The sequence below is a fragment of the Monodon monoceros genome, unplaced genomic scaffold (genome assembly GCF_005190385.1).
Source record: "Monodon monoceros isolate NGI ecotype Baffin Bay Population unplaced genomic scaffold, NGI_Narwhal_1 Super_Scaffold_13, whole genome shotgun sequence".
Lineage (NCBI taxonomy): Eukaryota > Metazoa > Chordata > Mammalia > Artiodactyla > Monodontidae > Monodon > Monodon monoceros.
Window position 1 is genome coordinate 81,096,315 of NW_021703769.1, and position 26,777 is coordinate 81,123,091.

Here is a 26,777-nt window from a genome sequence, read left to right on the forward strand (position 1 = left end):
ACTTCCCTGGCGGTCATGGTTAAGACTCTGCACTTACACTTCAGGGGGCACGGGTTTGATCCATGGTTGGGGAACTAAGATCCTGCATGCCGTGTGGTGTCGCCAAAAAAAAAAAAAAAAAAAAGTGAAGATGCTCACATCTTTCAGCTCAGCCACTGCACACCTAGGCACTGGCCACAGAGAAAATTGTTGTAGATTGCACTACTAGATGTATGCCATCCAAAAGTCCCTCATGAGAAGCATGGATAGATAAATGCGGTATGCACATTAAAGAAAGACTACATAACAATGAACATTAACGAATTACAGCCACACGCGTCGGCCTGGAGAAATCTCATAAGTGTAATGTTAAGTTGAAAAAAGGCAAGTCACAGAAGAACACAACTAGCTTGATTACGCGATAAAGATCTGAGTGGTCAGTTCTCTCACCTCTGTCAAGTCTTTGTTCAAACGTCATTTTTTCAGTGAGGCCTCTTCCATTGCCCTACCTTAAGTTGTAAACCTCAACCCCTCGCAATCACACTCCTCTCCGCCCCTTATTCTGCTCTACATTTCCTTTTCCCAGAGCATTTATCAACTGCTAAAAACTTAAATAATTTGCTTACTAACTGTGTCCAGTTGTTATTGTCAATCTCCTCCAGTTGTTATTGTCAATCTCCTCCTTCCAGAATGTTAGATCCACAGCAGTGGAATCTTTTCCTTTTGCTCGTTGACGTCAATCAAGTACCTAGAACAGTACCTGGCACAAAGTAGGCACTGAACAAACATTTCTTAAATGGAGTTGTTGGTACACAACAGTTCACTTGTGATTATCCTTTAAACTGTGCGTATGCATATGGCACTTTGTTGTATATATGGTGTCTTATGATAAATAGCCTTTGAAGAAAATAAATGTGGTATTTCTTGCAAGTTCTGAGTCTTGAGGCAAGATACAGACCCTTCATGATGTATGCCACTCCCTTAAGCACAGAAAGCCAGGGTTTTGACTACATTATTCCCACAGGACATGGTCTCTGGTGTATGATGACACCGATAAGAAAATGTCAATCTACCCACAAGCTTCAGTCTTCTGTGTTTTATTTCTGCTTGAACAGGGTTTTGAAATGTGCTCGTGAATATCTGCACTGACAACTACAGAGAGCAGGACTGCTTTGTAGAGAGAAGTAAAACTACCTGGTAAATTTGCCTTGTGCTTCCTTGAGAAAACAATGGGAAGCCAGCAGCCTGTCAAGGCCAAAGTCACGTAACCAAACACGTGCAGTCCTGGCCTTGACAAGCTGCCTTATCATACTGAAATCCCCGGTGACAATCAAATTGCTTCTATGTGACCGTCCCAACACCAACCCCGGGCAGAGTCCACTGGCGGCTATTTGGGTCATCAAGGTTGATGTCAATGGCTCGGTTGGTTCAGTTTGCAGCTGAATGTGGAGCAAGGGATCATTAAAGAAGTCCCCATGGAAAATGCCCATTCCCCAGCATTGGCCACCTACAGGCTTTTTGAGAAAATTATTTGCTTAATTGGCTTAACTGTCTCTCTCTCATAGTAGACCATAAGAAGAGGTGCACTTCCATCCTTCTAAATGCTGCTCACAGTAGGATCCATAAATACATGTTTAATTAACTTGGCTTGTGCACGAATATGGTTTCTAGCAGTGAGGAGCCTACAGTCCGCTCAAGGAAGAGGACACCTACTTTTCTTTACATTTACTGTCCAAAGATGCAGAGGCTGGGTAAACACACTGGGAGTGCCTAGAGGGCAGGGGCCATGTTTTTAAACCCCAATTTTTATCTCCAGCCCTGACTTCTCAAAAAATCCAATTGCCCACCAGACAGCTCCACTAAAATGTGTTCTAGACATCTCAAATTTATATATAAAACAGAACTCTTGACTCTGTCCGCCCCCAAACTTGCTTTTTGCCTCCCCCCATCTCCTTGTCTCAGTAAATGGCATCCATCACCTGCTCAGGTCCAAAACCTCACATGTTTTTCTTTTTAGAATTGAGATGTAATTTATATGCCATAAAATTCACCCTGAATTTTAAAGTGTAAAATTCTGTGGTTTTTAGAATATCCACAGACTTTGCAACCATCCCTACAATCCATTTGAGAACATGTTTATCATCCTAGACAGAAACTCCATATCCATTAATAGTTACTCCCCATTTCCCTCCAACACCACATCTACGCCCAGCCCCTGGCAATCATTAATCTACTTTCTGTCTCTATAGATTTTCTTATTCTGGACATTTCAAATAAATGGAATCATATAATATGTGGTCCTTTGTGACTGGCTTTTTTCACTTAGAATAACGTTTTCCAGGTTTATCCATGCTGTAGCATAGATCTGTATTTTATTCCTTTTTATTGCAGAATAATATTCTATTGTATGGATATATCACAAGTTGTTTATCCATTCATCAGTTGATAGACATTTGGGTCGTTCCCACTTTTTGGCTATTATGAATAACACTGCTATGAACATTTGTGTTCAAGTTTACTGTGAATATATGCTATCAGTCCTCATGAATATACACTTAGGAGTGGAATTGTTGGGTCATATGGTAACTCTATGTTAAACTTTTTGAGGAATTACCAGACTCTTTTCCAAAGCGGCTGCACCATTTTACATCCCCACCAGCAGAGGATAAGGGTTTCAATATCTCCACATTCTCATCAACACTAGTTATTTTCCTTTTTGTGGGGGTAATTATAGCTGTTCCTAATGGATGTGCAGTAGTATATCATTGTGGTTTTAATTTGCATTTCCCTAATGATTAATGATATTGAAAATGTTTTCCTGTGTGATTGGTCATTTGTATATCTTCTTTGGAGTGATATCTATTCAAATCTTTTGTCCACTTCAAAATTGGATTATATGTCCTTTTTTGTTTTTGAGTTGTTAAGAGTTCTTTACATATTCTGGATACGAGTCCCTTATCAAATATCTGATTGCAAATATTTTCCTTAGCACTGGAAGCCCTTGCCAAGACTTGACCCATCTGCACCTTTTTACATACTCTTGAGCCAAGTTGATCATTCTGGGGTAAAGAATTCTGGAAATCTCTTGCCTCACAGATGCTCAAAATACAAATCAAGATCACACATACCTCTGCTTACTAAAGCCATAGTACAAGAGCTCACCAAGATAGTCCTTATCTCCTTCAGCTCTAGATATTATTGATAATGACCAAGACACTGATTGCACTTCTCAAAATACACAATTCTGGGCTTTTGAACCAGCATTCAGCAGAACTCTCACCTCCCTTACCAGCCTCAAGCTATATACCTCATAATAGCTTACTTAAGTTCAAGTTCAATTAAATGCAGCATGGCACATTTCAGTCATCAAACACCTTGAGGTGGATTACAACAAAGGGTCTGACTCCAGTTTTTGATGTTTGACTGCTGACAGCTTTTCAGCCTCACCACCCTCTTCCCCTTGTGCCCCCGATCTGGGAAAGTGATAAGAAAGCCTAAATTATTTCTCCTTTGGTACCAAGTAGGCAGTCCAAACCATACATGGGGGAACCACCACTCTGGCCCTACCCTCTGACCACCATACAAAACCCAAGCCAGTATTCTTTCCCTGCTCTCTCAAGCCATTTTCAGACCTGCTTGGGGGCCACCCCAATCTCCCCAGGAAGCCTCATTATGTGAGTAATAAACTTTTTCATACCCTTGGGGGTGGGGGTGGTGTCATCAGACTCAATATCTGAAACAATTTTTTTTTCTGCCAAGAGTCCACAGCAGTGATCTTAGCAATTTTAAGTCCACTAATCTATGAGCATGTTTATCTTTCCATTTACTTAGATCTTCTTTAATTTTTTTCAACAATGTTTTGCACTTTTCGGAAGTTTTACAAATCTTTCATTTCCTTTATTAAATTCATTCCTAAGTATTTGAATTGCTTGCTGCTGTAGCAAATAGAATTGTTTTCTTACATTTCAATTTCTCATTGCTAATGTATAGAAACGCAGTTGATTTTTGTCAATTGACTTTATGTCCCGCATTCTTGCTGAACTCATTTAACCACTGTAGTAGTTTTCTGTGGCTTCATTATGATTTTATATACAAGAACATGTCACCTGCAGATAAAAATAGTTTTCCTTATTTGTTACAAATTCATTTTATTTCATTTTCTTGCCTAATTTCCTTGGCTAGAACTTCCAGCACAATGATACATAGAAATGATAAAGTAGAAGTCCTTGCCTCGTTCCTGGTCTTACAGGGAGAGCATTTTTCAACATTAAGCATGTGGTTAGCTGTGGGTTTTTCATAAATGCCCTTTATCGTGTTGAAGATGTACCCTTCTATTCCTAGTTTATTGAATGCTTTTATCATGAAGTAGTGTTGGATTTTATCAAATGTTTTTCTGTATCGAGATGATCATGTAGGTTTTTTCCTTTGTTTTATTAATGCAGTGTGTTACATTGATTGATTTTCTTGTGTTGAATCACCCTTGAACTCCTGGAATAAATCTCACTTGGTCATAGTATATAAGCCTTATAATTCCTATTAGATTCAGTTTGCTAGTATTTTGCTAAGGATTTTATATCTATATTAACAAGGGATATTGGTCTATAGATTTTTTTTTCCTGTGCAGTCTTTGGTTTTGGTATCAGGGTAATGCTGGCCTCAATGAGTTAGGAAGTTCTATCTCCACTTCTACTTTTTGGAAAGTTTGTGAAGGATTCATGTTAATTCTTCTTTAACTGTTTGGTAGAAATCACCAGTGAAGCCATGGGTCCTGGATTTTTTTTTTTTTTGGCAAGTTTTAAAATTACTAATTCAATGTCTTGTTATAGATCTATTCAGATTTTCTTTTTCTTTTTGTGTCAGTTTCAGTAGCTTAGGTCTTTCTGGAATTTTTCCATTTCATCTAGATTATCCAATTTGTTGGCATACATCAATTCATAGTATTCCCTTATAATACTTCTTATTTCTATAAGGTCAGTAGCAATGGCCTCGCTTTTATTTCTGATTTTAGTTATTTCTGTATTTTTTTTCTTGGTCCATCTGGCTAAAGGTTTGTCATTTTGTTAAACTTTTCAAAGAAAAAACTGATTTTCTTAATTTTCTCTATTGTTTTTCTATTCTTGATTTTATTTATCTCTGCTCTAATCTTTATTATTTGCTTTCTTCTGCTACTTTGGGATTTATTTTTCTTTTGCTAATACATTAGGTTGTAAAGTTAAGCTGTTGATTTGAGATCTTTCTTCTTTTTTAAAAAATTTATTTATTTATTTTAAAATTTTTGGCTGCATTGAGTCTTCGTTGCTGCACGCAGGCTTTCTCTAGTTGCGGTGAGTGGGGGCTACTCTTCGTTGCAGTGCATGGGTTTCTCATTGTTATGGCTTCTCTTGTTGCGGAGCATGGGCTCTAGGCACGCGGTCTTCAGTAGTTGTGGCACATGGGCTCAATAGTTGTGACACACGGGCTCAGTAGTTGTGGCTCACGGGCTTAGTTGCTCCATGGCATGCGGGATCTTCCTGGACCAGGGCTCTAACTCGTGTCCCCTGCATTGGCAGGCAGATTCTTTTTTGCGGTATGCGGGCCTCTCACTGTTGTGGCCTCTCCCGTTGCAGAGCACAGGCTCCGGACGCGCAGGCTCAGCAGCCATGGCTCACGGGCCCAGCCGCTCCACGGCATGTGGGATCTTCCCGGACCGGGGCAAGAACCCGTGTCCCCTGCATCGACAGGTGGACTCTCAACCACTGCGCCACCAGGGAAGTCCTCTTTCTTCTTTTTTAATGTAAGCATTTATAACTATAAATTTCTCTGTTAGCACTGCTTTCACTGTGTTCCATAAGTTTTGGTATGTTGTGTTTTCATTTTCATTCATTTTTACATATTGTATGATTTCTCTCGTGATTTCTTCTTTGACCCGTTGGTTGTTTAAGAGTTTGTTGTTTAATTTCCACATATTTGTGAATTTTCCAACTTACTTTCTGTTATTGATTTCTAGCTTTATTCCACTGTGCTTAGAGAAAATATATTATGATTTCAATCTTTTTCAATTTCTTGAGACCATTTTGTGGCCTAACATGTGGTCTATCCTGGAGAATGTTTCATGTGCACCTGAGAAGAATATATTTTCTGCTGTTGTTGGGTGGAGTACTACTATGTATAGTAAGTTTGTATTGATAGTATTGTTCAAGTCCTCTATTTCCTTGTTGATCTAAAAGTGGGATGTTGAAATCTCCAACTATCATTGTAGAACTTCCTCCTTCAATTCTGTCAGCTTTTGCTTCATGTAATTTTGAGCTCTGCTTTTAGGTGCATGTGTGTTTATAATTGTCATAATTTATTGATGGATTGACCATTTTATCATTATAAAATGATAAATGTCCTTCTTTATTTCTAGTAACAATTTATGTCTTAAAGTCTACTTTGTAGACTTTGCTTCCCTGGTGGCGCAGTAGTTGAGAGTCCGCCTGCCGATGCAGGGGACGCGGGTTCGTGCCCGGGTCTGGGAAGATCCCACATGCCGAGGAGCGGCTGGGCCCGTGAGCCATGGCTGCTGAGCCTGCACGTCCGGAACCTGTGCCCCGCAACACGAGAGGCCACAACAGTGAGAGGCCCGCGTACCGCAAAAAAAAAAGAGTAACTTGGCTATCTTCCTCACCGTTGTATCTCTGGAGCCTAGAATAGGGCCTGACACATTGTAGGTGCCCCAAATACTTGTTGAGTGAATAGAATGAATGGTAATACCTGTGTTTAACAGGAAGACCTCTCCCAAGGCCTTCCGTATAAGGAGAGCTGATGCTGGAGTCCCCTAAGTCTATAGAGGGTCCAGGTCTGCCTTCCCCACCAGCAGAGACTTCATCCCAGTTTGCCTTCGATTGAGTTGCATTTTATCACTTCAATTCATTCATCATTGATCATCCAGCTACAGTTTCCATGGCAACCCTCAGCTAAGCAGAATATTCCATCATCCAGGACACTCTCTACCCCACCCTTGTCAGAGCACCCAGTTCACTATCAAGGTGTTTTCCAGCCTCTAGCAAAGGGTAAGGTCTTGGGTGGGGAAACAGAGGCCTTGGGTCTCTTTTAGATGCGAGGCTCAAGGCATAAGAAATTCACAGGATTTCCTGGCTGATTCTTGTTTCTGCTTTTATGTCAGGAAAGCCAAACCTCCAATAGGAGGACCAGCCTGCAGCAGTGGTAAGGAGAGGTGAAATGTTTCACTTTCCCACATCGGGTCAGGAAGTATTTTGGCCCCATGTTCTGGGTTCAGAGCTTCTCCAGTTGCAGGAAGGAAGTTACCTGGCTCAGCAGGGGTTCAAAGCCCTTATGCAAAGTTTTGCTCCTGGAAGAAGCAGTGCCAGGGAATCAGGTAAGGTAAGCTCAGTGTCTGGCGTGGGTATGAAATAAGGTAATTCCTCAGTGCCTTTCACGGGGAGATCTGAGTAGCTTCATCATGAAGGAGATTCCAAATAAACTGCTCTCCACCTGACCTCAGCACTTTGGATTCCAAAGACCCCCCCAAGCAGGGAACCTGGCCTAATTTCATGTTCAACCCAACACTAATGATTGAGTTCCTGCCAAGTCATAACATACAACATTGAAAATAGACTCCAAGAGCCTCAGTGACCCAGTAATGATCTTGGTTTTAGAAGTCACAGCTTCCATTTTGGCCTATCAAGTACACCAAGCACATAGTACATTTGTGTCATTTGGCCCCAATGACATAGTGTCATTTGGCCCCTAGACTGGACTCTGCTCTCTTAGAATAAAAATTTAGACATTGCCACTCGGGAAGGGGACAAACTGAGTTATACTCTGCAGCTACTGAAATAAAGATACAAAAATAGAAAGTGGGGGTGAGGGAGGCATACCTGACATTTGTGGAGATGAGGAAAATATCAACACACCTACCAGGGCCAGGTGGACACAGAGAGGTGGCACTGGGAGGACACATTGGCCCTAGGTCCCCTCGGAGCCAAAAGCCAGAGGCAGGGGGGTGGGTGGAAGGGCCTTCAGGGCCACAGGCCGGCTGGGATCCCAGCTCTGCCCTTTGTCAGCTGTATGATCCCAAAGTGACTGTTTAATTGTTCCACGTATTCACCTGTGAATTGGGATGAACTCTTTCCGGGGGTCGTGAACAGGATTAAATGAGATTTTAATGCAGGGCACACAGAGTAGATGCTGAACAGGTGTCACACCTGGGACAGGGCGCTGAGGGTCATCTAGCTAAGCCTGATTCCCAGTTGAGATGACAGGGACAGGCTGGGGACAGAGAGGCTGGGAAGAGCCTGCGGGGCATCCCCAGACGGAGCCTGGAGTTGAGGAGGGAAGGGCGCAGTCCAGTACCACACCCTCCTCCAAGTGTCCTCAGCTCCCCTGGGGCCACCCCCTGGGGCTCGGCCCAGTCTAACCAGAGAGGACAACCTCCTGCCGGGGTTTGCAAAGCACCAGCCCTCCCTGCCCTCAGCCCCGGACAAGGAGAAAGCAGACATCAAGGCACCTTCCAGTGCATTTTAATCAAAATTCCATCACCAGAAGAGTTCTTGTAGCATACAGTGTTAGGATGGGCATGTCGACTTGCTCCTACAAATGGAATATCCACAGATTTGCACTTCAAACATGTATGAAAAATAAAATATATAATATTTAGCTGTATAAATTTCCCCACTAATCACGTTATCTTTAAAATAAATTACTACCTCTGTCCAATAAATTAATCAGCCTGGAGTCACTAAGCAGACATCAGCCAAATGACATCCGTTTCCTGAAAACATTCTGGGGGAAATACTGGAGACAGTCAAATGCTTACAGGAATCAACATGAATTAAAACTAGCACGTCCAAACAACAACAACAAAAACAAAAACAAAAACAAAAACTAGCACGTTCCTCACAGTGGGGCGAGACATCAAAAATGCGAGCCAGCTAACGGCTGCTCTTTTCTGTCGGGAAAAAAAAAAAAAAATCAATTCCCCAAACCACACCGAATGGTTGTAAAAGCTGCAACTGAACATTTGGCACCAGTGGAGAAAAGACACCTTTCAAAGCCATACCCAACCAGGATTCTGCCAAAGCATGGGTCAGAGGGAGAGGTGACAGAGGGGGAGGGACAGCTGCCATGGCCCTTCTCCGTTCTGAGTTCCCATTCACAGCCCCCTCTCTGGAGCCATGGATGCCCCCTCCACCTTGGAAAAGGCAGGGCATTGTCCGGGCAGCCCACCTTCCTCAGTAGACTCAAGAGTTCCTGGGACGGAAATATTCACAGAGTAAAGAACATCAAGAGAAAGGCCCTTTTGGGGGGAGGGTGGAACGGCGGGGGGTGGTTTGCTGTGTGCTCAGTTGACAGCAGGGTGTACTCAACACACGAGGGACGCGGCCACTCCAGCGGGATGGATGCACAGCCTCTGAAGGGGACGGACAGACGGCGCACACGAGACACCAAGGATCCGAGAGGGTGGGCAGGGCTGAGGTGCGCTAGCATTTACAGGGGTGCTGAACAGGGCTTTAAGGACAAGAGTCCCTTCACAGCAGAAGTCAGAAATCCACCCACCTGCAGCTCAGGGCTTCTTTCCCCTCCCCCCAAACCAACAAAATCTTGGTTAGGAACAAATAAAGCTGGTGACAAACGCCTCAGGCTTAGAGATGCCCTGGGAACGGGCTTTGGGGGTCCCGGCGCACTATGGCAGGAGGTTTATACACCGTTCCACCGGGGGAGTAAGGGGAACGGCCCGACCCCCGCCTCCTGGACAGAGGAGCAGGTGGCTACAAGTCAAGGAGACGCTCCTCGCAGGTCTCCACCGGCCACTTTGAAGCCCCTCCAAACACGTCCACGTTGTTGTCCACCCAGGGGATGATGTTGCCCGGCATGTTCGTGGAGCAGTTGGCGATGTTGATGATTTCTTGTGCACGAAGGACGCGGTCCCATATGTTGAACTGGCTGAGCTCCCCCACGAATGCCTGCGTGGCATCGAACCTGCCCCCAACCGTGTCCTGGGAAAGAGGAACAGACTGCATCGGGGCAGGCTCACAGGCAGACACATCTGCTACCTGTCCCAGTGCGTGACCGGCTTCAGGGGAGGTGGGGGGATGCCAGCCTGGGAGGGAGATGGGGACTGGGGCATTTCCCTGACTCCCCAACTCAGATCGCAGCCCGTGACCACTGATTCCTGCCAGTTCCAAAGCTTTAGGGCACGTCAGGCCTGGGAAATGGCGTGACTCAAACTGGCCCATTTTAGGGAGGGGAAACTAAGCAGAGAGATCCTTGCCCAAGGCCCCAGAGCAAGGACTGGACCCGGGTCTCCCGACTCCCAGCCCCTCCCAGGGGAGAAGAAACAGGGTAGTGGGGAGCGGGGAGAGCCAAGGGCCCAGACTCAAAGCCCCCCAGAGGACATGACGTCTGTTCCCTCATTTTCCACGTTTTCCAGGAAACCCCAAACACAGACTGAAATGTGAATTCTCATCTGCCCGAGAGCAGACGGCCTCTGCCCCAGATGGCGAGTTTTCTGAGTGCAGTCTCTGAGGCCTGGCCCCATCTCGCCCACAGGTGTTGTTCCCCAGGTGCCCTTGCTGGGGATCAGGGTCGCGACCCTGAGCTGGCAGCTCCTGGAAGATGCCAATACCAGCCAGCGCCCAGCATCTGGAGTCAAGGCAGTGGCCGGCAGAGGCCAAACAGCTGGAGAGATGGCCCGGGGTCGCTACCTAACCCTGGGACTCCAGGGTCACTCCTGCTCACCTGTATCGGACAGACTCCATTCTAGAATCTGTCTGAACCCACCACACCAACTTGGTCCCTGCCAGGAAGGGCAGGATGTGTCCCCATCCCCGCTCTCAGCCCCTTAGGCCACAGGATAGCACGGGCTGAGCCGGCAGGGATGCTGGCCATCCAGGCTGGTCGTCGTGCTGCGGTGGCCAGGTCCAGGTCCGGCAGGCAGACAGACAGCTGAGCAGGGCCAGGGGCAGCCCGCAGGCCCGGCCGTGTGCTGCTTGGCCTGCCAGCCGCTCCTCCCGGCACCCCACCTGCACCCACCTGCTCCTGCCCGAGAATCAGCACACCCCCCGGCTTGATGGGGTGCCACGGGGCCAGGTTCTCCCCGGTGCCCAGCTTCTCCCCATCCTGGAAGGCCTCCCACATGCCGTCCCGCGTTGTCCAGGTGACACAGATGTGGTGCCACTTGCCGTCACTGACAAACAGGGGCAGCTGTGCGACCTGTGGGCGGCAACGTGCAGGTGAGGGCCCCCTTGGGGTTCCCAGGAGTCTGACCTGGGGATACGGAGACCCGGGGCCCACTGCTGCTCCCCTTCTATGCTCTGTGGGTAACATGCCTGACCTTGCCCAGCTCAGAGTGACCCTTGGGCTGGAGACACCACGTGTGTCACAGACTCTTAAGGGGAAAGGGGCAGCCTGGGTACACACCCTGACCTCAGGGTGACCTGCTTTCAACTGGACACCCTTGGACCTGGGCTTAGTTAAGGGCCTAGGATTCTGTGCAGACCAAGCAAATGTGACACACGGCTCCCCACCCCGCATACTGGTCCTGAACATCCCTCACTGGAGAATCTAAAGGGAAGTCAGGACTCTACTGGACCAATTTCTTTGGAAAACAGACCAGGCATCTACCCTCTGCAGGCGAAGTCCCAAGTGCCATCGTGGCACTTGGGGATCTGCATGTATGTGTGTCCTCCTGTACAGAGCACCTTCAATTACGTGTGAGTGTAGGGGGTGGGGGGATGCACGTAGAGCTGGGGGGAGGGCCTTTCCCACCCACACTGTCTCCTGGCAGTCCTGTGAGTGCTCTACAGACCAGTAGGCCTGTGAAGCACTGTGTTGTTACTGCTGGTGTCCTAGCAACCCGGAGCTCCCTCCCAGGAATGGGCTATTTACACGACATCTAAACCCGAGAGGAAAACAAGGCTCTCGGCCTTGCCTCCTCCAAGGGCCTTATTTAGAATAATTAATCCCTAGCTCAAGGATGTAGTCACCACTGGAAAGAGCCCTGAAGCTGGATTCCACAGCATTTCCCACTTCAGTTCCAGCCAGGGCGGGTTTAGTAAAGACAGACAGGGTGGGAGGCCATTGCCTGGTGAGCGCTCTGGGGGCTCAGGCAGCCAGGGGGCTGGTGCAGCCATTCACCACTCAGCTCCAGCAGGAAGGGTGTGAGGATGCAGTTCGGGTGACGTGGAGCCTGACTTAAGTTTAGGTGAGGCTGTTGGAGGGTCCCGCAGATGCTCAGAGCTGATCTCTTGAGGAGACCGCGTTCCTGAATGTCGAAATAAGCCAGTCCGTCAGAAAGGGGACATTTACTCTGTAAAAGGCAGGACTACAGGGATGGGGGCAGATGGGTGGTTGCCATGGGCGGCGGTAGGAGCAGGAGGTGACTACAAAGGGGAATGAGGAAATTTGGAGGATGATGAAACTGTTCTAGATTTTAATTGTGGTGGATACAATAATTGTATGCATTGGTTAAAACTGGTTGAACTATACACTAAAAAGTGTAAATTTTATTGTATATAAATATATTTCAAGCCCCCCCCACTAAAAGATGTGCTCATGAGAAATATCACACACTCATACACACACACACATACCCACACACAAATACACACCCTCGCCTAATTGGTGCAGCCCCGGGGAGCAGCCCTCACTGACCGGCCTGAGGGTCCGTGACAATTCAGGCTAGCACGCAGCGACCCAGCTCATTCTGTTCCTTCCGTGGCCTCTGTGCCTGGACCCTCTGAGGCTTCCTGGCGGGATTCACAGCTTGGATCTCCACAAGCTGCAGCTGCCTGCCCCCTGCCCCCTACCCAGCCACCTGCCCAGAGTGGGACTGAGTCAGGCCAAAACTGTCCCCACTGCGAGGAGGACAGCCCCGTGGCCAGATGTCAGGCTCCCTGCAACATCCCAACCTCGGTGGCCGCCAGGATGGGGGGTGGCCAGCCCAGCAGGCCTCACCTTGTCGTTGATGAGCAGCTCAATGGGGTTGTTGCCCCACTCTATCAGCACGATCTCGTTGGCCTGCCCGGGCACCGCGTAAGAGAACGGGGTGCCGATGCCTGGCGAGGCGCTGGACCGCAGCCACAGGCAGATGGTGAAGGCGTACAGCTCGGGCAGCGTCTTCTTGACCTTGCCGTACAGGTAGTTCGTGCGGAGCGGGAGGGACACTTTGAAGGCATCAGGCGACTTGAAAGCACTGTTGCCTGGGGCGGGGGAGAGAGGGGCAGCAGCATGTGAGCCCCCTCTCAACCACAACCCAGAGCGGCAGCCCACCTGGACCCCCGCCCGGCCTACCAGCGGGTCCCCCAAGCAACGGAGCACCTGCTACTGACCGGCTGCTGTTCAGTGCTGAAGCTCCAGCGGGAAACAGGCATATCCTCACTCTTGGAAGCTCAAGGAAGTGGGTAGGGGCAAGCTGGATTTAACTTTCTGGTTAAATTAAGCCAGAAACCCTGTTCCCTCCACTGTTTGCTTGAAATCCCTGCCCCTTCAGCAGGGCTGGGTCAGGGGCCTGCTGGGCTTGGAGGCAGGACATCTTACAGGAACCCAGGCGCTCCAAAGACACTTGTCCCCCAATGAGTCCATGTCACTTCTCCCCCAGAAGAATCACCACCGCCCGAGGTGACGGAGCCAGGCACCCGTGACTCGACACAACGTAAGTCAGAAGGGGCTTTTGGACTAAATCCCTGGTGTGAATTGCTTTGCTCATGATCTGCCCTGCTCTCCTCAAGAGGACACCAAGTTGATGGACCGTCTCCTGCAGTCTGGAAGCAATGGGAGGCAGGGAAATGCAGAGGCTCCCTCTCCACAGAGGCTACCCACAGGCCAGGGTCTTGACCCTTGAGGCCTGCCTGGGGCCGTCCCCATGTAAATGGCACTTCCCAGACCTTTTGAAAACTAGTGATACTCTTAAACAGGTCTAAGTCATTTTCAGTACAGTTTTGATTTAAGCTCAAAATTAATGGCAGCATCATAAATAAACACGCAAGAAGACAAGCCCCTGCCTGGTTATCACAGATCTCAGAGTTTGCAGGGGACTGGTGACTCTGGGAGCTGTCACAGCAAAAGCTTCCCTCTTATTTGGGGACCAGGCGCTGCCAGGGAAGGAACCTAAATGCCTTTCATTCGTTCAACAAGTATTTATTAAACACACACAAGGGGCCAGATGGTCCCCATCCCTGTCAAAGACAGGCAGGCTCTCCCGGCCTGGAACCAAACTGCCCATGTCACTAGTGGACTAAGTCTGTCCCTTTCTTGCCCCCTCTGTAGAACAGGACCCAGAGTGGATGAACGTTCTCCATCACGATCCCCCAAACTCATTTTCTGCCACAGGGAGGAACACGTGAGAGAAGCTCTTCGGTGCCACGGTTCACACCTACCGAAGGACCTTCTGCAAAGGGAGGCAGCAGGGCCCAGGGTCACCCTTCCAACCTCTCCGGAACAGGCAGCATAGGAATACTAGAATCTGGGCTTCATACGTAGCATTTACTTCTATCTGCTGGTTGTGCAGTCTTGCCTCATCCATCCTGACCTCCCAAGGCCGTGGAGCACCCGGCGAGGGCTGGGAAGACCCTGTTGCCTGGGGAGGCCGAGGATGCTGCCAGGCTACAGGTTAGGCTGGCACGGGCCCCACATGAGGCTGAAGCAGAGCTAAGAGAGAGAACCAGAAAGCCCCAACTCCCCGATTTGGCAGGTTGCACAGTGGGGGCACCACGGGACTTACCCCAGGTCACGCAGCCCGTGAGTGACAGAACCAGGAACGGAAGTCCCGCTTCCCGCTACGCGCAGCTGCGCGTACTTAATCTGCAAACGCTCGTGTTTTCACGAGATGTGATTATCTAATAGAGAGAAATTGCTTCTCTCCTGGCAGGTGGGCAGGCTTGCTGACTTAATAAGGCTCGGTGTCAGTAATATCGTTAGCTCGGTGACAACAGAGGTTTCATCAGAGCTGGGAGAGCCAAGGGGTGGCCATACCTCGAAAGCCGGTGCCCTCTATTTACATAAAACAGCTTGGAGGTTCAGAGGAAACTCAGTTAAAACCAATTAAGGAATTAAAAGCCCTGACCAATAAATCAGAGACTGCAGGTGGCAGACAAGCTAAGGAGGGGGGTGGCTTGAGACCAAAGAGACAAGGATTCCAACGTTTACTTCAACTCCGAGCTCAGCTCTCCCTCGCCGGCGGACCTGTGTCTGGAGGCAGCCACAGATGAGGAGGTCTCACAATAAAGAAAATGAGCACCCGTGGGGCCTGGGCGGCAGGGGCACACACAGGGTTGGATGCACACCACTGGGCTGGGAGGAGCCTCCCGCCCAGCATGGCCGGAGCTCACATGCCCCTCCAGGCTGCAGCCTTCATGACTCTGGTCCTCGGGGGTCACCACTAACCTCAACCCCAGCTCTGCAATCTGCCAGCCACGTGAATGCAGGCATTGCTTAGCTCTGACTCAGTCCCTCGTCTAACTAGATCCCATCTCACTGGGTTGTTGCAGGGGTTACAGAGGATAGAGAATGTGGAGCTCAGAGGCCAGCGTCTGGTGCAGAACAGGCACTTAACAGGCAGGGGACGATGCGGCGAAGGCCAGAGCACCCCAAAGCCCCCACTTTGCATATGGTGGAGGTCTCTCTCCTCTGGGCTCAGCAGGATGCTTCTAAGGAACACAGTGTATATTCTACTCATGGTATATTTGGGGCCTGGGAGTTTACATATCCCTTCACACTTGTCTCTACATGACAGACATAAACTCAGAACTGCCCAGAAGGCCAATCGGTCAGCAGATGATACCTTTCCTCAAAGACTCATCCCACGGCTGGGTGGAGCAAACAGGGTTCGAGAATTCTCGTGGTGGGGTCAAAAGGCAGAGGACAGCAAAGGCTGAGCTGCTGCCCAGTGCCAGGGCCTGCGGGCTCTGCAAGAATGGCCAGCCAGGGGACTTAATGTCGTGCAGTCCAGCTCTATGTTGTGCAGTCCAGCTCTAGTTCGAACACGGACTTCCCCTCTGGGCCAGGTGAGTTCTGAGGGCTTTCCGTAGCACCAAAGAGCATGGGTGCAGGAATCAGACTGGCTGGGGTGAGCCCTGACTGTTGCTTTCTGGCTGTGAACAGACAGGCTAAGGATGGGAGGGAGAGTCAAAAAGTGGCATCTCCTGGGTGGCCCAAGCCATGATGAAGAACCTTAGAGGAAGCCACGTGAAACTCACAACCCCCCTGGAGTCACAGAACAAAACGGGGAGGGGCGGGATTATGTGACTGCGGCTGCTCACCAGCCGGTCCCCTCTCCCCACATGACACATCTGGCTGAGAACCTTGGAGCAATTTTCTGGTCTATGAAATGGGTATAACAGGAATCCTGTCTCCACGCTCTAACTCAGTGGGCTTCTACTAACCCACCTCCTTGTAGCCATGCGGCTGCCATGCCAAGTGAGGTATACAGCCACCAAGGTCTCTGGCAAAGCCCTCCCCTCATTCTACAGCCAACCCTGCTTCAAGCTACTGAGTAACTGCAGTGTCCCTGCTCCCTCAGCCTGCAGGTTCCAGGTCCCATGAGGGCGAGGCTGGGCAAGGGAACCTGAGCCACCCTCCCCTGGCCCTGACGCTGCCTTCCTCTCCTCCTGCCCTGTGACAGAGGCCTGAGCTGCAGTTGCTTTGCCTCGGGGGAAGGCTCTTGAGACCTAATGAGCTTCCTGAGGTCACCCAGCAATGAAGGTGAGGCAGAGAGGACTTTTTTTTTTAACTCAAGAATCCAAGTGTAATAATAAGAGGAAGGAAGGAAGGACAGACTTTTCTGGAGGGAGAGAACAGGAAAGGGATGAAGGAGACCTGTGTCTTCTGGGATGCTGCTGTAAAAGTGACTAAATCGAATGAAACAGAAACACCATCCCCTTGGGTGACTCCATCGGGCCCTGCGGAGCCGACGTCGCTGAAAGAGTAAGTGGACATTCTGCCATTGGACATTCACCTACCCATTCATAAAACTGAGTCATGAGAAATTGCCCTTGTCAGCTTAGTGTATCTGAAAAGACTACAATCTTATATCCACTACCAGCAGACGTAAAACTTCACACCCCGTGCAATCTGAATGATCTAGGGCCCTTGATCCCTCCCCTTCCTGTCTGTGGAAGAAACTTACCCACCAGAAAGTGACCAGAGAAGAGAAAGATACTCAGAATCTGCTGCAGGGACTAGGTAAGAAGGGACTGAAATGGCCACCTGGCAGGAGGTCAGGGATTAGGTTGTTTGTCCGAGCTGATCCTGAGCGTCTTGCTTTTCCACGGACGATGCCAGTGGGGCTGGGGGCAGGGTTAATTCCAGAAATGGCTGTTATCAGTCACCCTCATTGTCTGCTTCCTGTTCACGCATGCTGTGCGAGTTTGGATTCGTGTAGTGGGAATAATACAAATGCAAAGCGGTCAGTAATGTCTCACCCTAGAAAGACATTAATGACAAGCTCTTCTTTGGAGACCTAGCAATCCAGTTTGAATTAATCAGCCATAACTGGGCAAGGAGGAAATTGGGCTAGCACAAACACTTCTTGCTGGGACTACATAAGTACAACCAATCAGGTACAATGGTCTCTAACCTGGCTAAAAGAAAAGCCACCTGGCTGGTCACAACTGACCCAGCTGGATTTCGGGACATGTTTTCCTAACCAGAACCTAGTCCTGTTTATGAACACTATTTTGCTATTACAATTGGCTGAGGAATCCTTTCCAGAATCTTCAGAGCTATAGTACATCTGTTAAGTCAGATATACCTATAATTTATCATGCAATAAAAGGAATGAGTGAGTCTAACTACAGACTATAAAACAACAACAACAAAAAACAGCCATGAACCATGTGGTGCCACAATCACCGCTGACAACGGGGGTCTGAGCACAAGTGATGAAAACCAGGCCACTCCCATCAGCCATCAGCCCCCCTCCATCCCCACCATCTCTGACAAGTGCCAACAAGGCCAAGTCGGCCCACCTGTGGGGGAGAAACCCCAACCCTGTGCACCATGAGATGACTCAGGTTGAAAAAGCAACACTTCACCTGAGAAGTGAGAGGCAGAAGGGAGAGGTGGATTGTTGATTGGATGGTAAGGAGTCAGGTGGTTTTCTGCACCCAGGACTGAAGGTTCAGAGGTGATGGGAGAGCAGCCTCAGAGCCGAGCAAACTCGGGAAACTCGGGAGCAGAGCCACTGCCCCGAGAGTCAGCAGGCAGGGGTCTGGGAGTGGCCTCATCTGTCAATGGCCAAGAGGGCTGTGCTGCTGACCCCTCCCGGCCTGCCCTCCCTTGCTCTGAGCCCCACTTCCAAGCCAAGAAGGGGCAGCCAAGAAGGAAGACAGTGGGCTGGGGGGCCGGATGGATGTCAGCCAAGGGGCCACAGAGACACTGGTGAAGCACTCACCTCGCTCCAGCTCGGTCACCCTCTGCAGCAGCGAGTTCAGGGCGCTCTCGGTCTTCTGGCGGTGAGCTGAGGTCTCGTTGTGGAGCAGGGACTTCTCGTCCTCCAGCTCGGCCACCTTGCTCAGCAGCTGCCTCTCCAGCTCCCCCAGCCGCCGCTGCAGCACCTCCCGAAAGTCGCCGGGCAGCGCCGTGCTGGACACGTTCACTCGGAGCTGGTGCTTTGGGTGGGGGAGGAGTGGATGCAAGCGGGAGAAGTATTAAGGCCAGTTAAAAAGAAACTGGGAGATGTAGCTCTAATGCCCCCCCACACACAGGGAGAAGCTTCCAAAGTGGGAGTATTCAATCGTGCCAGTGGCAGGAAAGGGAGCATTTCACTGATGCTTTTTTTTTTTTTTTTTTTTGGTTGGGGGTATGGAAAGGATTTCATAGTCAGACAAGAATTGCTCTGCTGCGATATCTGAAACTTAGGAATCTCATTTCCCCTCTGAGAAAGCTGTTTTTCTTCTTTTACTAAAAGGTCAAAAATTTAACCAATATCTGTCATTCTCAAGTAAAGACCAAAATACAGCTAGGATTAAAAGAGAGAGAAAGAGTTAATCAAATGGTCCTCAAAACTGATGAACTTTCATCTAACCCCCCCCAAGCTCCAGTATGGCACAAAGGTGCGTGACTAGGGTTGCAGGGATGTTACTGGAAAATGAGAACTCTAAAGCGTGACTACTCTGAATTCCAGAAATCTTTGCTTTTATTTCTTTCACTCCTCTACCATTTTGCTGGCTCTGAAGGCAGCCAGCCACTGTCTAGCCATGAGTCCTTGGCAAGCTATTTACCCCCTCTCTCTAAGTGCTCCAAATTTTAAATGCAGATTATAGGATCTGCCTCACGGGGTTGTCGCACGGGTTAAAATTAGATAATACGCCTGGCGCGTATTTAGTGTTCCAGAAATGTTAACTGTTATTAATCACAATGAATCGAAGGATATACAGATGCTGGAAATACTGTATTTAGCCATCATGCCACGGGAAACTCTCAAGAAATTTTGCAATAATTACCACCTGTAATTGAAACCTAGTTTTGCGAAGTAGTATTTTGGTAAACGTGTATAACAGAAACATCCACACTGCTTAAACAGGGTGGAAAGTAAAGATAGAAATTAAATGAACATTTCTCTCTCAAAGTTCCAAACTGCATACGCCTTCCAAGAGAGAAGGGAATAAGGTCCCTTCCCCCAAAGCAATCGGGAAGGGCACCTTAGATCCGCGCAATTTGGGGACAGTGGCTTTGAAGTCAACCAGGTTTCCTCCAAGGCGCGTCTAGTATGGCCGGTGACTGGCCCGCGCTCGCCTCCCGCCGAGACCCCCGGACCTCCACCTGCTCTCGTCCAGCCCAACTTGATTTATGAAAGGAAACACCGGACGCCCAGGGCTGCTGACCTCACGCGGCAGCCTCACGTCACCCGACAGAAGCTTCACGAGCGCGTCCTGCTAGGGGAGACTCGGAGATTTGCAAAGAGAGAGAGGAGGCCATCCGCGTTCGCCAGCTCGGACCTCGGGAAGTGAATGGCCGCACAGCTGGCAGTCCTGGCGTGCGGGGCGATTTAACCCTTCCCTTCCAGTAAGGAGGTGGGGAGGAGGGATGCGAGCCAAGCAAGTAAGTTCCAGAGCAGGACCGAGAACGCCCCTGACCCCGAACCCAGCTCGCCCTGCTTCTGAGCGCGTCCGGGCTGCCGTGTTCCGCACAACCTGGTGGCAGGACCATGCGCCCCTCCTCTGCCCTGAGCCTCGGGGACGTTCCCCCAGGGACCCCTCGCCCTGCTACCTCGAGGCTCTCCAGGCGGTCCTTGAGGGTCTGCAGAGAGCGGCTGAGCTGCTCCACGACGTGGCCAGGGTCCCGCGGCAGGTCGCCCATGGTGTCCTTGCCCGAGGCCGCCCGGCCCGGCGCCTTGCCCCCCGCAAGCCCCTCGCAGCGCCCCAGCTTGGCCGTGAGCTCGCGAATGGCCTCGCGTTGCGAGCCCAGCGTCTCCTTCTGCTGCACGACGGTCTCACGCAGCTGCAGCACCGCGGCCCGCAGCTCCTCCTCGGGGCTCAGCGCGCCGCCCTGCATGGGCATCGCGGGCAGTGGGCAGCCGGCGCGCGCCGCCTCCGGGGGCAAAGCAGTGCACACGAAGCGGTTGCCGGGCGCCAGGCCGTCTTGGGCCCCGGCAGCCACAGCGAGCGCCACGCCAGCGGCCAGCAGCGCCAGCATCCCGCCGCTGCCGCGCTCACTCCAGCATCCGCGGGCGGGCGGGCAGGCTAGCGGGCTAGCGGGCGCCGTCGGGGCGGGCGGCGGGGGCGCCTGCGCGGAGGGCTGCGGCCGGGCGCGCCGCTCGAGGGCAGCGGGAGCGCGGGAGCCCGCAGAGCCGCCAGCCGTCGTATGTCTCTTTCGCTCTGCCTGGCTCCGCGCTCTGGCCAGGCCGGGCCCGAGCGCCCTTTCTTAAGCTGGAAGGGAGTGGGGGTGCCCAGCGCATGAGGAGCGGCGCCGCGAGCTCTGATTGGCCTGGCCTGGTTCACGTCACGCAGGGGGCGGGGCGGGGGCGCCTACTCGCGGAGCGGCGGAGCGGCGGAGCGGCGGAGCGGCGGACCTGGGGGTGGGCGTGTGAGCCCCAGCTGAGGGCGCGAGCTTGGGCCCCCGGGTCCCCGAGAACCGGGGAGCTGAGGTAAAAAAGGCTCTGGGTGCCTTCGGGAGCCTCGGCCGGCGTGTCCAGGCGCCCCTCGGACCCACCTGAGGACGCGGGCGTCGCGGGCTGTGGAGAAGCCAAGAGCCCACTGGTGCCCCGGCGGCCCCTGGGGCGGCTCTGGGCTGCGGGCGCGGCGCCAGGCCTCGTTCCGCGGTCGCCGCAGCCCCGGGGCGGGGGCGACCCCCATTTCACAAGTGGAGAAAGTGAGGAGGCGCCCGAGCGGGACTCGAACCGTGGGCTGCCGTTGACCCCCGCCCGCGGCCCCCTCACTCAGAAAGCGGGAAAGAGACGCACGACGGCCGCCTCCGGGACGCCCTCAGCGGCCTCGTCCCCGTCCCCGTCCCGGAAAGAATTCTCAGGTCTGCGGGGACCAGAAACAGGCGCCAGACGCAGAAGGAGTCGCCCGCGCACCCTTGGGCCACGTTGCCTCCAGCTAGGGGAGTGCAGTGGGCCGGAGTCTCGAGGCCACGCGCAGGGCTCTCCCGTGCGGGTCCGGCGACAGCCCACCGGGTGGTGACCTTATGCAGCAAGGCCTGGGCTGGATGGGCCTTGATCCCGACCGCAGTCGCGTTGAGATGGCGCCATGTGGTGAAACCGTGCGTCACCCTTGTGAATGGGCTGCCCACCGTGTCCAGTTTCCCCATTAGAAACCACTGTCCTCAGATTCTTGGAGGGTACATCGACGGACAGGAACCCCCAAAGGCAGGAGCAAATTTGTTTCAGAATCTGGGCTGTGGTTTACAAACAAGTTCAGAGAGATTTTGGTGCAAAGCTACAGACGGAACTGGTTTACTGCACATTATAAGTGGAAATCTTTATTTTTTTCTGTTTTTAAGGAATCCTGTGGCAAGGTCATTAATCATATTATCCATTATACGAGAAACAAATGGATTTGTCACTTCTACACCGAAGCTGAGGTTGATTCTGAAAACAAACTATCAAAGTAAATGAAATTATTATGATAATATGAAATAGACTGCAGTGATTAATCTCCAGAAACCGAATTTTGACCTGCTTTGCACTTCGAACAATAGCTTCCATTATGTAAATAGCTGTGGGGTTTTCAAGGATAATGTTGCTAAATTACAAGAAAAAGTTCTATACATGAAAATCTCTTCATGCATAAACATTAGAGACAGGAAATCTGGTCTCCACAGCACTCAAGGCAGAGGACAGTGGAAGCCATGATGGTTCAGGTAAGAATATTCACTATAGTAGAGAAGGTGTGGAGTGGGGGTTGGGTGGCTAATGTCTCTGTTGGTCTGCACCACCCGGAGGTATCAGTTTCAGGCTGTAAGTATGACCTTGAATAGACTCGTTCCTCCTACATCCTTCTTACTTCAACTCTTTGGAAACTCCCCAAGTTCAAATGAGCCCTCATATACACAAACTGCAATAATGAAGTAACAAGGTTGCAAAGCACTTTGTAAAATGTCACATTTTAGATTATTCCACAGTGCTCTGCATCCAGACGTGTTGAGAATTACCCAGATAAGGATTTGACTTTTCAATTTTCTCTCAGAGGTCCAATGTTTCTTTTAACACATAGACCTGGGTGGATCTTAATTGGATGTGACAATTAGGACAGTATGCCTATATTTTCCCATATATCCTTTCTTGGCATAGACTGATAGATTCATATTTACAGCTTGAAATAGAGGCTTGTTCCTTTAATAATTAAATCAAGTGTATTTCCAGAATTCTAATTTCCTCCTGAATAAAGAAAACAGTGTACAAGAAGACATAGAAATAACAAAGCATATATCCCAAAATATTTACTCATAAATTTCTGAAAAGATTTCCGGTATGAGAAGTGATCAGTGAAACTGCCAAAGCCCAGATGGAATGACCCAGGCATTTAAGATGTTATTTTCTTTGGAGGCAGTATAATTAGAGGGTTTAGTTAACAGGGTATGTGCTATTTAGGACTTTGTTTTGTCTTCCTGGTGCAGTGGAAAGTCTGCTGGCTTAGGAAGGAGTCCTCATACCAATTCTGTCACTAGCTAAATGGTTTGGGGGCAAGTCATTTCTCCTCTCTGGACATCAGTTCCCTTGTGTATAAGATAAGGGGGTGAGACTAGACTCTCCGAAGGCCCTTCTGATGATGCTCAAGAGCTGGTAGTTTGAGAAAGCATCACTGTTCGGTGTAATGAATGTCCCAGAGCCTTGTCATTTCTGTTTGTGTTGTGAACCACCTGTAGCCAAGGGTGACTATGGGAAGGCAGGGTGCTTGTGATACAGCAGGTAACCCTTCTCACAGGGAGAGGCCATAGCTGGGGTTGAAATCCGCCCTTGGCGGCATGGAGGTTTGCCCTTGATTTACTGACAGCACAGCAACCTCGTCTACCTGAAGGATCCTGCATCTCTGACTCAGGCTACCCATGAATATGGTTGCATGAGTGGCAGAGACCAGGGCCCACAGAATCTCCTTCACTTGGAAAGTCATGCAGATCTGTAGCAGTGAATCAGCTCCACCTAATCTCTTAGTGTAATTTATGCTGCAGCATAGTAGCCACCCACTCATTCACTATGTCTCCTGGCTCCCAGGTTAGCTGAGCGCCCACGGTGGACTGAAACCGTGTGCTGGGAATCCTGATGAGCTCATTCCACCTCCATTTTATTGCCCCATCTGCTTGGTTCTCTTGTTCTTCTCACATGCATTTTTATCTTGGTCTTCTGGGAAATGTGCTAATTTCCACCATGGTGTCAGAGGATCCATCTTATACTTTTTTACATTTCCTTCTCTCTTTCTCAGTGCCACTTGGGAAGTCAAGAATGGGGGTTTGAGCTCAATAACAGAATCCAAGGACAACTTCCTGCAAACATGACTGAGGAACTGTCCTCGGTTCTGAATTTCAGTCGTGTGTGTGTGTGTGTGTGTGTGGGGGGGGGGGGGGGGGGACTAAGAGTGTGTGGTTGGTGGTGTTTTTGTCTTTTTGTTTTTTTAATGTACGATTCAGTGCATATACAACAAAATTTGGAGACTCCAGAGACTCCTAACTAATAATCTTTTATGCTTAAAATACTAAGACCCCCCTCAAGAGTGGATATTTCACTAGAATGAACTGCATGGTAGAGTAGAAAGTGCTTGAGCTTTGGAGTCAGACAGCTCTTGTTTCAATTCTAGTTTTATAACTTGCCATTTGACCTTGAGAGGATAGCTTAACCTCTCTGAGCCTCAGTTCTTATCTCTAACTTCAAAGCTAAATTTACTACAAAATTTTGTCTGGCTTGAGTGAGATAATGTATGTGAACATGTTTGGCATATAGCAGGTGCACAATAGGTCCTAATTGTCCTTTTCTTCCCTCTTTAACCACTGAATTCAGAGATGAATTATATACATTTTTTTAAAAACAAACTTAAAAATTTTCCTTTGTTTTCTATGACATCAAGTTGAAATGAAATAGGCAAGAAAGGATTCTTGAGAAAGAACAGGTCAGCCTCTTTGGAGGAAAGGAAGGGATGAGAACTTAAGGAAAATTTATTGGTGTCTCAGCAAGAGAATGTTATCCTACTTTGTGTTGTTTTTTTAAGATAAAGCATTGTATTTATTAACTTTAATCAGAGAATTCAGTCAAAATGAACTGTTTTACATCTACACTAACTTAAAATCTCTAGACTATGTGCCTGGACCCAACTAAAAGATTTATAGTCCTTAACATTTCAGTGATTCTGAGTTTGTATTGCCAGGGGATCCCAATAGATATAAGGCCACTAAATAAAGCAAATGTTCTCTCTTCGGTGCATCTGGGTTCTTCTCAAATAACATATTTCTGGTTTAATTTTGGAAGCATGTGGTATGAGACATTGAGTTTCAGGAAGTGTTCCTGTACTAGTGTACGATCACATGTGGCTGGAAAACCATGATTTGGGGGGATTGATTATTAATATTACCCAACTGATTTCAGCAAACAAAAAAGGGGCTTTTGGTGGCATTCTCTGATTTCAAGCAGTAGAACAAGATACTGGATAAACTGAGGATAATGTCTTAGCTCAGTTTTTAAAAGTAAAGGATAGTAGACTGGGGATGGGATGAGCTGAAGGAAGGGCCCTCATCAACTTGGTTTTCTTGGAGGAAATACTCTTAGAATGTAGTCTCAATTTCTCTATATTAGGAAACACTTAGAAAGCGCTTCAGTTTTACACAAGTTACAAGCAGTAAAACTGACATATATCTGTAACTCAATATCTCCGTGTGGTTTAGGCACACAGGTAGCTTTCTTCAATCTCTGAAAGTGAGATTGAAGGAGATTTTATAGAATTTTGAAGACTGGGAAATAGTTTAAGAAAGGTCAAAATGTCATATGGCCACTTAACAGCAGGGCCAAGCTGGAACTCAGGTTCTCTGGTTCCCAGTGAAGAGCCCTTTTCTCTGTACCACTCCCTAGCTTACTCATTAACCCTTTAAAATGCTTGGCTTCCTCAGAAACAGCTTCCTTAAAAATTAATAATTTGCCATACCAGATCCAATGACCATTTTCATATATTTCTCCTGGAACTTAAAGCATTCAACATTGTTGGCTAAGTCCTTTTTAAATTAAAACTTTCCACTATTTGTTTCTATGGTATTGTATTCTTCTGATTTTCTTCTTGCTTTGGGAGAATTTTTTCTTTCTTTCCTTGATCTTCTTTCATTACCTGCACATGTGTCTAAAGTTGAGCTGTCATAGTTCTCTCCCATCAGTATACTCTCTACTGTGCTTTTAGTTCTGATCTCTATGTTAGTGACTCTTTCCCTGATCCATACAGAGCTCCAGAATATGATAAACCAATTGCATGCTGGACACCTCAAGGATATGCTACCAACACTTCTAACTCAATATGTCCTCAACTAAATGAATTGTTCTCTTCCCCATTCCTCTTTTCTTCATCCTGTATCCCCTTTTTCTGATGTATTAATGTTTCCCAAGTCATTCACATTTAAAACTCTGTCGTCTCCTCTTCCACCCTCCAAATCCATTCAAATTCTAGTCAGTTTCTAAGTTCTAATTCTATTTTTACAATATGTCAACTCTCTCTTCACTGATACAACCTCATTACTTTTATTCTAAACTATACCATTACCTCCTAACTCAACTCTGCAACTCTGCCACCTCCCTTTCAACTTACATTCTATTGCCAGATCCGTTTTCCTGAAGCACAACTCTAAATCATTTAACTCTTCTGCTCGGAAAACTCAGTATTTCCCTATGCATGTTTGTAAACTCTTCAGTCTCCGTCATCTGCCTCCCAATCTACTGTTCAACTCTACTTTTTTAATAAGACTTTAAAAAATTAATTAATTTTAATTTTTGGCTGCGTTGGGTCTTCGTTGCCGCGCACAGCCTTTCTCTAGTTGCAGCTAGCGGTTCTTCATTGTGGTGCACGGGCCTCTCATTGCGGTGGCTTCCCTTGTTGCGGAGCACGGGCTCTAGGCACGCGGGCTCAGTAGCTGTGGCGCACGGGCTTAGTTGCTCCGTGGCATGTGGGATCTTCCCGGATCAGGGCTCGAACCTGTTTCCCCTGCATTAAGAGGCAGGTTCTTAACCACTGCGCCACCAGGGAAGTCCCTCAGCCCCATTTTCTGCTACATCTCTTAATCTACCCTTCCTTCCAGTCAAGGTAAACTATGTTTTTCACACATGACCCACACTTTCCATCCTTCAGATTTGGAGTTCATGTTGTTTCCTACATCTGTACTGACCCTCCTGCCAATTCTGGAACCATAAAACT

The 26,777-nt window shown here is 48.9% G+C and overlaps 1 protein-coding gene across 1 annotated transcript; it reads right to left on the bottom strand.

The window, feature by feature from the left end:
• Positions 1-9,728: 9,728 nt before the first annotated feature.
• NPTX2 (neuronal pentraxin 2) lies at positions 9,729-20,592 on the bottom strand. The gene is made up of 5 exons (XM_029221978.1): positions 20,167-20,592; positions 18,350-18,566; positions 12,916-13,160; positions 10,993-11,172; positions 9,729-9,956 (listed from the first exon to the last, which is right to left on the bottom strand). Exons 1-5 carry the CDS (start codon positions 20,590-20,592, stop codon positions 9,729-9,731), a joined length of 1,296 nt encoding a protein of 431 aa, XP_029077811.1.
• Positions 20,593-26,777: the final 6,185 nt, after the last annotated feature.

What these genes read in the sequence shown, in the direction of transcription:
- NPTX2 (XM_029221978.1), bottom strand. Translation starts at nt 20,592, where the DNA reads ATGCTGGCGCTGCTGGCCGCTGGCGTGGCGCTCGCTGTGGCTGCCGGG. An exon ending in ACCGCCTGGAGAGCCTCGAG is followed by an intron (nt 18,567 to 20,166) that starts GTAGCAGGGCGA and finishes CCCCACCCAAAG; the next exon opens with CACCAGCTCCGAGTGAACGT. An exon ending in GGTGACCGAGCTGGAGCGAG is followed by an intron (nt 13,161 to 18,349) that starts GTGAGTGCTTCA and finishes CCCCCGCCCCAG; the next exon opens with GCAACAGTGCTTTCAAGTCG.